Raw genomic sequence first — 16,039 nt, forward strand, 5'->3', positions numbered from 1 at the left:
TGCTGGCTGCTGTCTTGGCTAGCGCAGCAAGGGTCGAGGTCCAATCGGAGCTTGTTGACGGCCTCGCTGGTGGACGCTAGGTAGGACGATGTGGATCCAGCTAGCGCAGCTGTCAAACGCTCCTCCATCAGTGCCATTGCATCGAGCAATTTGCGGACGTTAGCATGTGGATGATCCATGCAGCGATCGTGGGCGTCGCGGCACAACAGAGAATGGATTCAGGACTACCTAATCTGATACCAAATGTTAGCAACACTAATGTCTCAATTCAACCAGCAGCAACAAAGTACTAGAATATAAGAGAATCTGAGTACATATGAGAGGAAGGGAAAAGAGAAGTAGAGATTTCTGGACCGAGAAGATAAACACTAGAACACAGAGAAATAAGAATAGAGATGTATATGTGTTTCTTCTGAATATTCGATACCCTCATAGCTTGAACCAGTCTCCTTTTATAGCTGAAGATGCTTATTTGTCACCTGTCACCGATCCTATTTTGGATCCTATGTGACAATGGGCCTGTTTGGTTCAGCTTTTTTCTGACAAACTTTTCTGAAAATCTGGCTGTGTGAAGAATCTGGTTGTGGGAAGAATCTGAGTATCATTACGATTACGTGTGGAGGAAGATAAAGTTGTTCATAGGGCTCAGGATCTAGAAAGTGACGGATTCCTACTATTACAATGACTCAACCGATTATGTGTTTATGTTAATTTTGGATGGTTTTTGCTCTATCGAATTTTATAAAAGCTAGCTGAAAAGCTAAGCGTTTGGCAGTCCGCAGCAGCTTTTAATGGCCAGAAGTTGCTAGAAGCCGAAACAAACAGGCACAATATGCTGACATTTCCTTTGCCGGTGTCGCTGGCTCGCTGCTGATCTGATCACGGCGCGCGCTACTTCTCGGTCTGCTTAGCTGCTTCAATCCGTTGGTGATTCGTTTTGGTTATCGTTATGTTTTCATATTGTTTGATTAGTCAGAATTATTCGGTGGAGCAGTAGCCATACGATTAGAGCGATCAGAAACCTGATTGACCAATTTGCTTGGGAATTTTCAATTTTGGCCTACTTCATTTTTTTACCATTCGTTTTGGGCCACTGCAGCCCACTCGTCCTATACACGTACGGACGGACGGGAGCAACAGAGCGCCAGACCATCACACACTACGCACGGACGACATCGAGGAACCCTAGACTAGAGCACATTGCACGGGCGACGGCGCGCCACCGGTGACTGGCGTCCCCTCCTCGGTCCTCACTCCCCAGCATGGCGACGCCCTGCCGCAGCAGGTGACCACTTCTCCCCAATCCCCGACTTCCTGTTGCTTGTTGCTGTTCACCGGCGAGTGGCCTGCTGCCCTGTTACTGTTAAGCTCATGTCCTGTGTTCATGTGCTGGGTGTGCTCTCATGGAATCTGTGCTCAGTCATGTCGCTCCGATTAATCGGCCTGTTCATTCGATTAATCGTTCTGATCGACTTACTGCTTCTATGGTGACCAGAAACGATCAACCGATCGGAAAACATTAATTTGTATTCGATTTGAAAGCGCACCCGGCACCTGCTCCGTTCCTGCGCTGCTTGGCTTCCGGTCTGTGTCAAAGCTTGCATCTCACGCGAGTCGCACAAGGACGAACCCTATACAGCTCCAGGAGGTCGGTGCCCTAGCCACCTAGGCCACCTTCCTGGAGACCGGGCGGCGACGACGGGGACGAACGACCGCGATGTAAACCCGCTTCTCCGTCTCATAAGCATGCGCATGCTGCATGCCTCTCCTCCCGTCCGTCGGTTGTTCGTCGTGGCTGACCTGCTTCCTGCTTCCCCCTCTTTGTTTTGCTTTCCCCACAGGGGCTTCGAGCGTGTGGAGCTGCGGTGTCCCAGGGAGCTGGACCCACGGCCGAGCTGGACGCTCGGCGATGTGCTCGCTGAGCTTGACGCGCTGGATGCCACCCGCCGCGCTGCGCCACCCACGCCCCTGAAGCAGCCGCCGGATTGGTAATCTCTACCTTGCGTCTGGCTCTAGTAATTTGCCATCCCATGAGGTTCTATTAGTTTTCTTTGGTCAATCTAGGGCTAACGGTGGTGGTGAGAAGGCCTTTGTGATGCGGGTTGATGACGACGACGAAGACGACACAGAAGATGAAGACGATGGTACAAGTGGTGGGAAGTCCCGGGCTCTGGTGGCCAAAGGAGCAAGGTTCTCGTGTAATGATCTTGCATCAAGGTGAATTTCAATCTGCAACTGGGTACATGTAATTGCAGTTTCCATGGAATTTTGTATCATGGCTTCTGGATTAACTATCTATAGAAGAGGGATAATTGTATGGAAGGCAACTTCTGTCTTAAGACAAACTATGAAGCATAAGGAATCTGTTTGACCATTAAGTATGCTCTGTAGCATGTGATTTTCCCTTTTCGAAACTGTAGAAGCTTCCCTGGTGACTTTATGCATGCTATAATTTGTTTGTTATGTTACTTTTGTTTCTTTGCAGTGATTCAGAGGATGAATTAGATGGTCAGGTTGCCCCATACCACTTAATGGAGAAAAGGGACCTAGCGAAGAGCATTCTTCTTGAGCTGGAACACGAGCATCATCTAAAAGTTCAAGTGTGTACCGAGCATTTTATAATGTTTTGCCTGCATGTTTTTGTGATGAACCATTGGACTTTGTTGCGTCCTCATTGCAATTTAGGTTCATAACAAGGTTCTCTTTATGCTTAGCATTTGAAAATATTCTTTTATTGATCCAAGCAATGGAATGCTGATACTTTGCACATTGAATATAAACATCCCATCAATCACAGTTCTCTTGCGCTCGTAATTTAACAACGATGGACCATTCTTGGACCTCATTGCTTATCTACTTGTAAATATTTGTCTTCATCACATATGATATTTGTTCTTCAGGAAGAAGTTAGAAGTAAGCTAGCTTCATTGGAGGTATGCCACCAAAATGAAATTCGGAGAACGATCTCTGCATTTGCCCGACTTCAGAAATATGCAGAATCAAGAAAGGAGATAGACAGAAGACTTGATGTACACTTCCAGAGAAGAATGTATGGACTTTCTAGATTTTTCTTGCATTTCTTGAAGTCTACATTGCCTTTTCCATATGTTTTTCAAATAACATATAATTATCACATTTGTTTTAGTGAGCAGCATTTAAGGCATCAAGCATTTCTTATACTATTCCAATATTTGTATCCAAAGTAAGCTTCATAGTGGCAGTGTCAGGGCCTAAGGAGGCCCACGGAGGGGCTGTGGCAGCAGCAGCCATGGGCCCTCCAAGGGGGATTAGATAAGGATAATTAGAGATAAGATTAGAAGATTAGTTGAGATTATTTAGGAGATTAGTTGAGATTATCTAGGAAGGTTATCTGTTAGTAGTTTGTTGAGAGTTTTTAGGAGAGTTTTAAGGAGATAAGGATCTCTAGCTAGATAGGGGCGGCCAGGCGGCCTATTTATGTAATCAATGGGCGTACCCAGTGCCGTAGGCTTCCCGCACCGTGCGGGGTCTGGGGAAGGGTATCTTTAAGCGCCAAGCCTTACCCGCATAATATGCAGAGGCTGGGGCTCGAACCCGGGACCTTTCGGTTACAGACGGTAGGCTCTACCGCTGTACCAGGCCCGCTCTTCCTATTTATGTAATCAATGGATGAGAAATAAAGCAGACAAGAATTAGAAGGGAGAAACCCTCCTCTTGCTCGGCCGTGGACAAGAATTAAGGAGATAAGGATCTCCCTTCTAATTCTTGCCTGTTTTATTTCTCATCCATTGATTACATAAATAGGCCGGCTGGCCGCCCCTATCTAGCTAGAGATCCTTATCTCCTTAAAACTCTCAACAAACTACTAACTGATAACCTTCCTAGATAATCTTAACTAATCTCCTAAATAATCTCAACTAATCTTATAATCTTATCTCTAACTATCTTTATCTAATCCCCCTTGGAGGGCCCATGGCTGCTGCTGCCGCAGCCCCTCCGTGGGCCTCCTTAGGCCCTGACAGGCAGTGTCTCTTTTTTTTGGTACCTGTTGTCCGTATTGAGCTAGTTGCTTACTGAATTGTTTTAGAGTGCTGACCAGTGACCACTCTTTATAAGTTATTCTACCTCCATTTCTTGCATGCAAATTCTGTTTCATGGTAAATGACATTCATGGCCTTCTGCAAATACAATTTATTTCTGTTCCAAAGGGACACATATTACAATAGTCGATGGAACTTGCTTTCAGTTGACTTCTTTACATGACCTGAAGATAAGTCGTAGTTACATGTAAAATTCTCTTACGTTACATATATTAGATTGGTTGAAGGCTTCACTCTGATAGGTGATACCATCTCTAGGGTTTCGAGTTCAATGAAATGTTGAATACTTCTATCCTTCATACAGCATGCGTGTCTTTTACTTATAAGGGATAAGTGCCACTTGTTTTTTTCAACTGCACTGTACAGTAGTTGGGTACTTGTGTTTTTTTATTTTAGGAGACTTTTTTATGAATTATCTTTGATGTATGAAACGGTCTTATTGATTCCCTGGCTTTGTGCACTGATGTGTAATTGGCCTCTATTGCATTGTTTAAAGTTAACAATTGATTCTCACATTATTAAAGTAACCTTTTAGACTATGCTTACTATTTTTCAAACTTATTAGTTGATATATCGTAGGAATTAGGATATTCTCCATAGGGCGGACCTAGTGATGCAGGCCCCCACACGAGTGGGGTTTGGGGAAGAGATAAATCGAGGAAGACTTCCTCGCAAATGCGGAGAGGCTGCTTCGAACCCTGACCTAGTGACTCAGTGATAAATCGAGGAAGACTTCCTCACAGATATTTGTGATACATTGTGAGGAAGTCTTCGCATTTGCGAGGAAGCAGCCTCTCCGCATTTGCGAGGAAGTCTTCCTTGATTTATCTCTTCCCCAAATATTTGTGATACATTGATACTGGCCTTGTGCATGTAAATAGTTCCTTCTAATTATGCATTACAAAATGTGGTTTGTTCATTCATGAGATTGGTACCATTTATTAACTAAAAGATGGGTTATAAAAGCAATCAGATGAATTATGTTGTATACCACTTATACCACAACTTTGTAGTACTTTATTGACAAATTTTTTATTCTCTTCAGTATTATGTTACCATATTGTTTTGTTGTAGTGCAGAAGTACTCGATAAACACTTATCTATGGTCCAAAGGGATCATGAACAAAAATCCCAGATTGTTGAACGCCGAATAAGAGATGATGCAGCTCTTGAAGAAGCTAAAAGAAAAGAGCAAGCTGTCAAGGAAGAAAAGTTAAGGCAGGAAAGAGCCCAGCAAGAAGCAGAGGTCTGTTTGCTCAGATCGTTATTTCAAGTGATTTTTCTGCACATGACTACTACACACGATTTAGATTTGGGGGCTTAGGATCTTTGAGACTACTAGTTCATTGTTGTATTATTGAGTTGATTTGATATGATCAGAGTAATCAGTAACGTTTTGAGTTCCATCAGTTTTGGTTGCATCTATTGTTTGCTTCCCCCTTCAGCTATTCCTGTTCCTTTCATTTTGCAGATTTTCTTACCACCAGTCTTGCTTTACATCACTGTAGTCTACTAGTCCCTTAAAGGCTATTGTAACTAATAACAAAGGTCATCAACTATGATGCAGGCTAGACAGAAGGAAGCTGCAAAATTAGCAGCTGAAGCACGAAAAACAGCATTTGAGGCTGCTAAAAAGGAAGCAGCAGAAAAGGAAGCAGCAGAAAAGGAGGCTGCTAAATTGAGAGATGCAGCAGCTTCTCAACCTAGTCCGAATTCCCAGAATAATACTGCAGGTACTCCTAGTTTACTTATTTGCAAACTTAATATTTGTAGTTCTGTGTACTGCTGTTCTGAAGTTCTTGTACTGATTTTCATAATAGATGATTTCCTTTGTACCATATCCAATCTCATTCATGCTGAAATCATTTGAAAAGAATCGGTATCACTTTGTGCTTTTCATGAAAATGCTTAGTATCTTTTGGGTTGGCACTTAATTACAGAAACTGGACTTGTAATTGTGCAATACCAATGATCATCTGATAGTCTATTTGTCAGTTCCTAACTTACAGTTTTTTCCTCTAGAACATTTAACTTCGTATGTTAGAACTCATTTTTAACTTGTCTGTTGTATATTTTAATAACTTGGTTCTTTCGTAGAAGGCATTAAAGTTTTTGGCGATAAATACGCACTAGAAGCAGAGTCACGGAGGCATGCATTAGTACAGAATCAAGTGCCAGAAAACATTCATCACAGCAAGGTCTTATTTTCTGCTGAAACTTATAATATTTAATTGCCTGTTTCGAATAACTTGTTGTTGTTATGTTGATTTGATAACTGTGATGAACAATGACTGATCCATGGCTTACCATTTGATGTATAGATGAGTATGTTGCTAACTTGTACTCTGGCTGACATCATATCTTGCAGGAATTCAGCAAATATGACCGACAAATTGCCAAATCCATAAGTAAACTTATGCCAACTACTGACAGTGTCAGGTGAGTTCAATACTGCAGCTTAACTTGGATATGGTTACATAAACTACTGAAAGCTACGCTACAGTGACAAATTGTAAACCAAATTGATTATGTAAAATAAATTGTATATTCATGAACCATAAGGTTAAGTGCTTGTTTGTAGTATGATAGACAGTCAGTTTAACAATATGCCTTTGTAATACTTAACTTTGAATCCAATTTCAAACTTGCCAGGTGCCGCATTTTGTTCCTTCTAACCACCATGTGTCGTTCCATGATGATTTAAGTCATTAAAGTAAACTAGCTAGATGTTTTTTTTGCTATATGGAATTTTTGCCTTGCAGCCCAATAACAATGAAACAGGTATTTTCTTGAAACAATAAGCTAGATCATTTTTGGCTACTGACTGGACCTAGTGCCACCAGCACATGAGCATACTTCCACGGTTTCTTTTTCTGCTTTATTTTCCACTCATTCTCCTTTTTATCATCATTTGTTACACACGATGTGAATAAATAGTGACCACCTGTTGTTTGGAAATATTGAGGTGGATAATTTATCTGAGGTTTGCTTTTCTAATTGTATATAATTTTGGTGCAGAACAAGGGCTAGTGAGCTTGTTAAAGCTTTAAATGGACAGGATTGTCCCCGTCCAATCTCTTGTTGTCTATTTGCTAACAAGGTAGATACTTTATATTTATTATAACATTTTCATTAAATTAGTAGCATAACTGTTAGTGTGTGCTATATTTTAGGCAGTTTAGGTGGCACGGTTGCACAGGTTTGCTGCCTTGTGCGCCTGCCCCTTATTTGGTTAATTGGTCTCAATAGGCAAGGATCTTCCTGATAGGATTGTGTAGGATTGTTTCCTTTTCTGTAGACATCCTTGCTTATATGTACTTGAGCCTTTGCTCCCATTAATCAATCATCATATTTTCTGCCAATTCATTGTCTTTCATGGTATCAAGAGTCCGGGTTCTACCACGGATTTCCTCGCTTCCGCTCAATTAGCACGCCGGCCTCCCTGTCTTGCAGCGCCCATGCGCCGGCCTCCCTGCCGTGCTGCGACATGTCTACCAGCTGGTGTACACTGATGTTGATTGGGCTGGATGCCTGGATACGAGCAGGTCCACCTCGGGCTATGCTACACTCCTTGGTGACAACCTCATCTCTTGGTCTTCCAAGCCTCAGAACACTGTCTTCAGGTCTAGTGTTGAAGTCGAATATCGCCCTGTGGCTAATGGAGTTGCCGAAGCCACATGGCTGTGCCAGCTCCTCCTGGAACTCCACCCTCATTTTCGCCGTGCAACACTAGTGTATTGTGACAGTATCAGTGCCGTCTACATGACCTCCAACCCCATCCAACATCAACGCGCCAAGCACATTGAAATTGATCTACACTTAGTCAGAGAACGGGTTGCCGCCGATGCTCTTCGTGTCCTACATGTGTCGGCGACATCACAGTATGCCGACATCTTCACCGAGGGCCTCCCATCCTCTGTCTTCAACGAATTCAGGACCAGTCTGAACGCGTGCAGTGGCTGACGATCTGACTACAGGGGGTGTTAGTGTGTGCTATATTTTAGGCAGTTTAGGTGGCAAGGCTGCATAGGCTTGTTGCCTTGTGCGCCTGCCCCTTCTTTGGTTAATTGGTCTCAATAGGCAAGGATCTCTCTGATAGGATTGTGTAGGATTGTTTCCTATTCCTGTGATTGTGTAGGATTGTTTCCTTTTCTGTAGACATCCTTGCCTATATGTACTTAAGCCTTTGCTCCCTTTAATCAATCTTCATATTTTCTGCCAATTCATTATCTCTCAATAACCGGTGTTCTGTGATGTGGAATTTTAAAGAATGTGTGATTCTATTTTGCAACTCAAATTTTTAGTGTCTCGTGTTCATGGTGTGGTTGCAGGCTTACAGCCTATGCCATATATATTATCATGAGCGAACATTTTAAATGATGTGGGTGTAAGCATTTGTACTGCTATGTTCCAAAATATAAGTTGCCTTCCCCAATCCCTACTCTTCACAAAATTATAAGTTGTACTACACTTTGAGGCACTTTTCCACCATTGGTTTGGTACCGTAAATGTTTTCTTTCAGGAGTGTCTCCATTTTCCATGGCTCCCACTTAGTTACCTATTGAAGGATCAATGTTCACATGGTCATTTCACGGAGATTCTTATTTCTTTTACACAAGCCTAAATGGCTTGGAGGGAGTGGTAGCTAGCAACACAACCTCTGTTATTTCAAAGGGTATTTTACTATTGACTGTACCTCCCTGTTCAGTTGCCATTGAGGCCCAAATGCTTAGACATCTTTAGCTACTTATTAGGATTTCTTGGCCTTACCAACTAGGCTTAATAATCCTACTGTTTGTTTTTTTCTTGCCTGGTCAATTTTTGGTTAATGTATATTGGCTCACATAAATAACCTAGTATTCTTTGCAGATTATTTCCATTGTCAAGAGTAGAAATACAAAGGACAAGACCTTTGGAAATTTGGCCTTTGCGTGTGGATATGTCATGCTATTAGTTACAAATCAGGTTTATTCTTGTTATCCTCAAAATACCATTTGTCATTATGCATTATTGAATTCTTATTAACTTATTAGTGATACTGTGGTGTTAACTTAGTGCCGATCACTGTAATGTACTTGACTGAGATTCTTTTGAACTGAATTTTCTGAATATTCTGCATTGAGAATCCTGCATATTTCGTAAAGCACAAGAGCACATATTGCAATCTGGTCACTAGTTTTACACTGCAGCTTAAAACTGGCTGCTTTTGGTAGGCAAGTCTTCTTTATTACTTATTTGCGAGGAATAAATCGCAAGGGACTTACACATTTCCTTTCATGACCACATCTGATGTGCCTTATTGGTCAGGTACCAGACGCAATGGATTATCTTTTAGCTGAGTTCAACAGAGTTTGCATATACACGGTTCCAAAGCATATGCATGCTTTGAATGTAAGTCTTTATAGTATGAACTCTATAATATATTTGGAATTTATTTATTTATTTTTTAATCTTAATGAATGCCATAAGAAAAACCTCAATAAATTGTAAGCAATGCTCAGAATTATTTTTAATGCCTTTTTAACAATTATATGTAGCTGATTAGTGTACCCAGCTATGACATATTGTCACCCGCTGTTTTATATAAATCTATTTTGGATTTTTTTTCCTCATGATGTATGTGATTTTGTAGGCACAAGCACGAAATAGAGATTATTACAGACTGATAGGTTACCAGGAAGAAAATGGACAGCTCGAGAGCACTGAAAGTTATCTAACATACGTCGTTGCATATGTTAAACTCTACGCAGCAATGATTCAGGTGTGCACTTCTTTTGTCAAAGTAATGTTGTGTGCTTTTTTGATACTTTCATCATCTATCTGAATTGATGAAATTTTCATAAGATATAAGGCTATGTCCAGTAGACTGGCCTTTTGCAGTGGAACATAAAGGTGACTCCCTAACTTTATCTACAGACGGAAATCAAAGGTGTTCGTCATCCTCATGGTTTAGCTGAGGGATGGAAGTGGCTTGCCATGTTCCTCAATTCTCTCCCAGCTACTACAGCCACTGCATGTGCCCTTCACGCTTTCCTCAAGGTAGGCATCTGCTTCAAGACCTCCTGATTGTGTGCCATGTAGTTAATTGGGGTTCCTGTGCTCTTTCAGATGGCTGGTTTTGCACTTCACAAGAAATATGGGTCACAGTTCATGAAAATCCTGGATGTAATATCACGGTGCTTTTTACCAGCTTTGAAGGAACAAGGCAACAAGATGCAGGCTGAGGCTGTCAACAATCTACAGAATTACCTGAACGACAAGATCTACCTGGAGGAACCAGAAGGGCAGTACCTCGTCCAGCAACTACTATCCAAGGAGTTGTTCATGTAAAGATCAAAACACCAGATCGGTATGAGACATCGTGTGTGATCGTCTGAAGGGCGGTACCTCGTCCAAGCTACCACTATCGCAAGAGGGGCCTCATGTAGAGATGAAAGCACCAGATCGATATGGAGCTGTTCGTGTTTCAGAAACACGATCGAGCCTTTCAAATCTCACGAACATTATTTATGGGACAGTCCCCCAGATCATTTCCCCCCTCTGCACGGGATCCTGACGATGTATTTGTTTATGTGACTTGTATCCGGCCAAGGACAGGTATGATAGGTTGAGGTTTTATGTTTGTTGTAGTTGTACATGTACTACTAGAATCGTGACCAGAACAAAATAATACTCGACCACTTCGGCGTGGGCCCAGCGGTGGCCAAAGTCAAGGTCAACTTGACACGCGACACTTTGTCTACTCTGTTTGCAATGAAATCTAATGTTTGTGCTTCAAACAAAATAGTTTTAATATAAATGGTTGCCTCACTTATAGAGTGTTGAAATTGAAGTACAATGTATAAAATAAGTTGCAATTAAATGCATTACACCAAAATGATGCACAAAACTGATATCGATGAATTAATCCTCGCCGATTAATTTTTCTTTTGAAAAAGAGGCAAACTGCAAACATGGTTAAGTTTGCTTTCTAAAATAAAAAAACTAGTGAACACGAGGAAACACAAGAATATGAGTAAGATCATAGAAACTTTAATACAACGAGTTCTCTTTCTTATCCACTTCATTGTTCTCAAAATTGTACTTGTGATTATAGAGAATATTATTATGTAAAGAAAAGTGGCCAATGATAGAACTTGCATTCAATGAGCTCCTGCTCAATCTTTTCAACCTGTTGGTTTCCTGGTTCCCCGTCTACTTGCTCGTCTACTCTCAACAATACAAATAGACATTGCATAGGAGAAATTAATATCACACCAAACATAATAACAGAATGCAAGATAATAATCTACATCGTAACGAGATCCTAGGTTTGAGAACTACTAAATTCGGAGTTATGGTTATAAAGTTATGATTTTCTAAAATTTAGATGTAAAATATAGAACAAATTAAGTGTATGATTTTAACCGTAGGTTTCATAATAATACAAAGTTACTAGATGATAAACAATATTAATATGAGATTAATGCAACTGGATTGGATAAAAAGGAGTTAAAATGAATTACTTGTGAATTAAACAACTTTCTGTAATTATTTCTATACTAGAATCATTTCCTATATTAATTTATCCTATTTATTTACTCTCTCGGTTGTGGGTACTATTTTGAAGTTTTTCAGGGGCTCTGTGTAAATTCTAGGACCCATGTGCTCTAATCTCGGTCTCTGTGTGGATGGCGGGTCCATTTATGCAAATCTGAGGGTCTCTTATGTAAGAAGTCTGCAGCGGAAGGGTATGGTTTGATTTTCGTCGTTGGATCAACTGACAAGGGCAAGGATTATATCACTGGCTTAAGCGATCCGGCCGCAACACGTGCCCTTAGCTTTAAATCCTACGACCTACGTTATAACCCAGATACGTACTATCCCGAGCGCTCATATCTCTTACTAGCGGTCGAGATCACATTGGTTGAAACGTTATCCTACATCTAATCACGACTGTCGGCACCTAGATCATCGACCCAGTTTTAAAACGTCGTGATCCATTCACACGCGTGCTGTCACGATCCTAGGGCTCCTATCATTTGACTTAATCGACATCTGAGATCTAATCTTAGCCACTCATCTTAGATCAACGTCCCGAACGTTTCCCCCTATCCTCGTCAAACAACGTCAACACTGCTTGGGTGCCGCGGTGGCCCGTCGCCGGAGCCACACCAATCGACGCCTCGGTGCGATATATATCGATCTGGGACTCGATACGCGATGTGGAGGACATTTCAAACAAGCTAGGTAGGCACTCACTGACGACAGAGGCGGAGATGGGGTTGCCCACGATGCACGACAAAGTCACGGCGACAACGAGGAATTGTGGTCACCAAGACCGTCTTTCTTCCCTGCCACCGCCCCCAACGTGATCTAGTTGCTCGGGTGACCCCCCCCCCCCCCCCCGACCGCGCACTCACCCCGAGCGAGGGTGGTAGTGGTGATTACTCGTGGTGGCTCCCCTCTCTCTTTCTCTCCGGTCGATTGATTTGCATGGCGTTGGTTCCTCGAGATGTAATAAGGTGGGCGAGAGGAGCCCGACACTCGGGTTTTATCTATAGATCACTGATCCCAACAACCCCAGCGAGCAAGTGGGAGGGTTTGTTGCGCATTTCTCGCCGCGGATCGCTACGTCCTCCATGAGCTCGACGACGGACTGAGTCTTGACCAATTGGCCCCACCAGGCAGCGTCCTGGAGTGCGGTGCCGCAAACGGCCATGGCAGGCCCGAGTGACAGCGTCAGCGGCTGGCTTACGCGCAAGGTGGCGAGGCTAGCGAAGCAGGCCCACTAATCGACGCCGCCTCACCTCGCCCCGGTTGGGCCGCACGCAAGTGAAGAGAAGAGATTGGGCCGGGTTAGCTTTGGGCCGAGGACAAGTTTGGGAGTCTTCTTTTCTTTTTCTTTTATCATTTCTATTCCTTTTTTCTTTTCTTATTTCTATTTCCTTCATATTTCAAAATTTTGCATCCCAATTTGTATCATTAACTTAAATGTAAGTGTAACAGCTTAAAAGCCCAACATGGAATGTATATTTAATTTATTTTTATCATGGTTAGTTGTTTAAATTGCTCCTCTTTATTTTCATATGGTAACATTACACTAATGCATATGAACAAACAACGTAAGAATATCTTACGGGTCACTACGAGATCCAAAATATATTTTTGGGTGTTACACTCCATAATTTTGGATGTTACAAACACCTAAATTCTAACCACTCCACAACTACTATTGCCAAACACCTCGATAGATTTTCTCTGTAATCAACTTCACCTTACAGCCATCAGAAAAAAGCTATACCAAAAGGCTGGCATAGCACGTGGAGATCCACACAACGTCGTCCTGCACATCGCAGCCGTCCAGCCAGATGCCCCGCCGCCGTCGGTCCATAGCATCGATTCACTCCGCGCGCGCCGCTGTCTCCTCGTCGTCGCCGCGTTCCTCGATTATCTCTCCATGGCGGCCGCCTCATCCCCCGCTGCATCCGCCGCCTCCCCCGGTAGGGGTGCCGGCGACCCTCCCGCGGCAGCCGCGGCGGCGACGGCGAGGACGGCTGGGTGCCCCTGCCCCATATGCCTCGAAGCCTTCAAAGACGAGGCCTACCTCGACACTTGCTTCCGTAAGTCCCCCCCCCCCTCGTCTCTCTCTCTATTTTTTTCATCGATTTCCGATATTAAGCTTGCTTCTGCTTGATACGCGCCTATGGACTGGGCATGGACTCTAGAATTTTGCTATGGTATGCAAATATTCTGTGATTATTGGTCTCCTGCTCAAAGTGAAGCGTAGAAACTATAATTTGCTGTAGTTTCAGATTCGCAATAATGCTTTGCCGTTACGCTGTTTAGGTTCCTTTCTGAAACTCCTAGCTGCTTCTGCAGATTCCTTTTGCTACAGGTGTATATGCCAGTGGGTAAGGATAGTAGCGAGCAAGCACGCAGAACCTTTGTCTTCAGTTAGATGTCCACTTTGTAAGGTTAGCCCGACACCATCTGCTGTAACGATACATTTATATTCACTCTGAGCAGCTTTATTGTCATCTTGAAACGCATACTTTGTCAAACAGTGTGGGTCTCTATGTAAGTGGTTCAATTATCGATATTTCTTTTGAATGAACTATGGTTCAATTATTAAGAGAATGTGGAAATGCAAATTGTTCCAGTACCCTCTGAAAAATCTGGTGTCGTTTTATTAGAATGGAGAAACTGCCAATTAACATTTTGAGTTGTGAACAATAACTTCAAATTTGGGATGTGTTAGTTTCACCTTTGCCATTTGTTGCTTAAGTCTAGGTAACCTTAATTTTTATCAGTAGTTGGTCGAGTGAAGTGAACACCTTTGCCATTTGTTGCTTCAGTCTAGGCACCCTTAATTCTTTATCAGTAGTCGGTCGAATGAAGTGAACACCTTTGCCATTTGTTGCTTAAGTCTAGGTACCCTTAATTCTTTACCAGTAGTTGGTCGAGTGAAGTGAACCAGTATGTACAAATTTGACCATCTGTTTTCGCCTCAGACTTAGGGCTGAAGTCCTGACCTGATGTAACCTTCTTGCGTTTTGCAGACTGAGAATCTATCCGTCATACATGCTTTTGATGGCGAATCATTTGAGCGGTGGTACATAAATCAGGAACCTAGGAAGAGGTACCTGTCCTCTCTTGTTTCTCTCTCCCTCTAGTTATGCATGATTGTGAGTATTCAGTAAATGAACAAGGCAAAGGCTATCCTTCATAACCAGTAGCCTGCAAAGAGACTGACTCTATTCTTCTAGAAAAAGAAAGAATTTACATGAACTATAACTAAAAAGGTTATATTCTGTATGTCTCTTGTGCTTTTTAAATAAATAGAAAATATTCACTGGGCAATAGCAGAAGTAACTTTGATATACCAGCCAAAAAGCAGAGTAGAGAGAAACGGCCGCTTTCAGTGATTACATGTGCACCATGTAGCCCATATCCACAAGCAATGAAGCAACCATTTATTTGGTTGCTGGATGGAGGCTATCTACATGCACAAACTTATAACTTATTATTGCATATGTGAAGAAGTATACTAATCCCCCTTTCCTCCTGGTGCAGGCGTCTTTCAGATGCACACGAGTTGGTGTCACAATTCTATAACATGAAAGGTATTATGTCAATCTTTTTTTTTCCTTTCACCCTTCTGTATGCTACATCAGAATTCTATGTGCCTCACTTGTTATGTAGGACTTATGCTTGCTGAATTAAGCAGAGACCACAAGCAACATTTCTGGGGTGCAGCAATACTGGGAGCAACAAAGATATCTCCGTAAGAAAATTTGGCTTCAAACCTGGCTAAGACGGGAAATTCAGGCCCTTACTCGGGTAAGCCGTTGTTATCTATTAGCACTACAGCTATTCCATAGGTTACAAGAATCATGAGTGCCTTTAGCTACTGGGGTAGGCGACCTAGCTTTTGTTAAGGATATATAGCAACGTTGAGTTTTTTGCAGGACGAGAACGTTGAGGTCATAGTCCACCACATTCACGGTGTCATGGGATCCTTCATGAAGAGGCTCGAAAAGGAGCACACGTCGTCAAGGTGGACGACTTCACCGGAGAAAAGGAGGGAAGAGTTCAGGAGATTGGTTTCCGATGCTGCTAGGCCGTTCCTCCTCGGCCGAACGGAGCGATTCGTCGCCGAGGTGGAGCTCTTCCTGGCATCGGATCTCAACATGGAAGCCTACAACAAACTGCGCGTCCAGAGGTTTAGGGAGTCCAGCTCTCATCTAACGAGAGAGCAAGATGCACTGCCTCGTGATCGGTCGCTTGAGGAGCACTACATGTATTTCCTGTGTAACGACACGGACTGTGATGAGATGTAGTGATCTGTGATCCCTGGTACTATGATGCCTTTTTTTAGCCTGGCCCCGATTACTAGAGAGTTCACGGTACAACCTAATGCTGATACATGGAACATACATAGCAGTGGCGAACTTGTTTGATTTTTTTAATAAAATAGA

General features: G+C 42.6%; 2 protein-coding genes across 6 annotated transcripts; both read left to right on the forward strand.

Annotated features, from left to right (window-relative positions):
• Positions 1-1,045: 1,045 nt before the first annotated feature.
• LOC103625787 (protein GLE1) lies at positions 1,046-10,878 on the forward strand. Of its 5 annotated transcripts, none has more exons than XR_004849332.1 (16): positions 1,046-1,285; positions 1,496-1,719; positions 1,842-1,988; positions 2,065-2,217; positions 2,486-2,600; positions 2,901-3,049; positions 5,154-5,325; positions 5,647-5,812; positions 6,177-6,277; positions 6,448-6,518; positions 7,098-7,179; positions 8,949-9,044; positions 9,387-9,470; positions 9,712-9,840; positions 9,924-10,118; positions 10,188-10,759. XR_004849332.1 is itself a non-coding variant. In XM_008646184.3 (16 exons), coding segments are annotated over exons 2-16 (1,812 nt in total). In that variant the 5' UTR covers positions 1,046-1,285; positions 1,496-1,717; the 3' UTR covers positions 10,410-10,878. The 5 variants fall into 5 exon arrangements, 4 of the variants coding, with proteins under 4 accessions (XP_008644406.1, XP_008644407.1, XP_020393419.1 ...); XM_008646184.3 differs by having other exon boundaries at positions 9,996-10,118; positions 10,188-10,878; XM_008646185.4 differs by having other exon boundaries at positions 6,180-6,277; positions 9,996-10,118; positions 10,188-10,878.
• Positions 10,879-13,350: 2,472 nt separating this feature from the next.
• On the forward strand, positions 13,351-15,920 carry LOC100284939 (uncharacterized). The gene is made up of 6 exons (NM_001372152.1): positions 13,351-13,681; positions 13,941-14,035; positions 14,621-14,700; positions 15,135-15,184; positions 15,289-15,401; positions 15,530-15,920. Exons 1-6 carry the CDS (start codon positions 13,519-13,521, stop codon positions 15,899-15,901), a joined length of 873 nt encoding a protein of 290 aa, NP_001359081.1. The 5' UTR covers positions 13,351-13,518; the 3' UTR covers positions 15,902-15,920.
• Positions 15,921-16,039: the final 119 nt, after the last annotated feature.

Source organism: Zea mays, chromosome 5 (assembly GCF_902167145.1).
Source record: "Zea mays cultivar B73 chromosome 5, Zm-B73-REFERENCE-NAM-5.0, whole genome shotgun sequence".
Lineage (NCBI taxonomy): Eukaryota > Viridiplantae > Streptophyta > Magnoliopsida > Poales > Poaceae > Zea > Zea mays.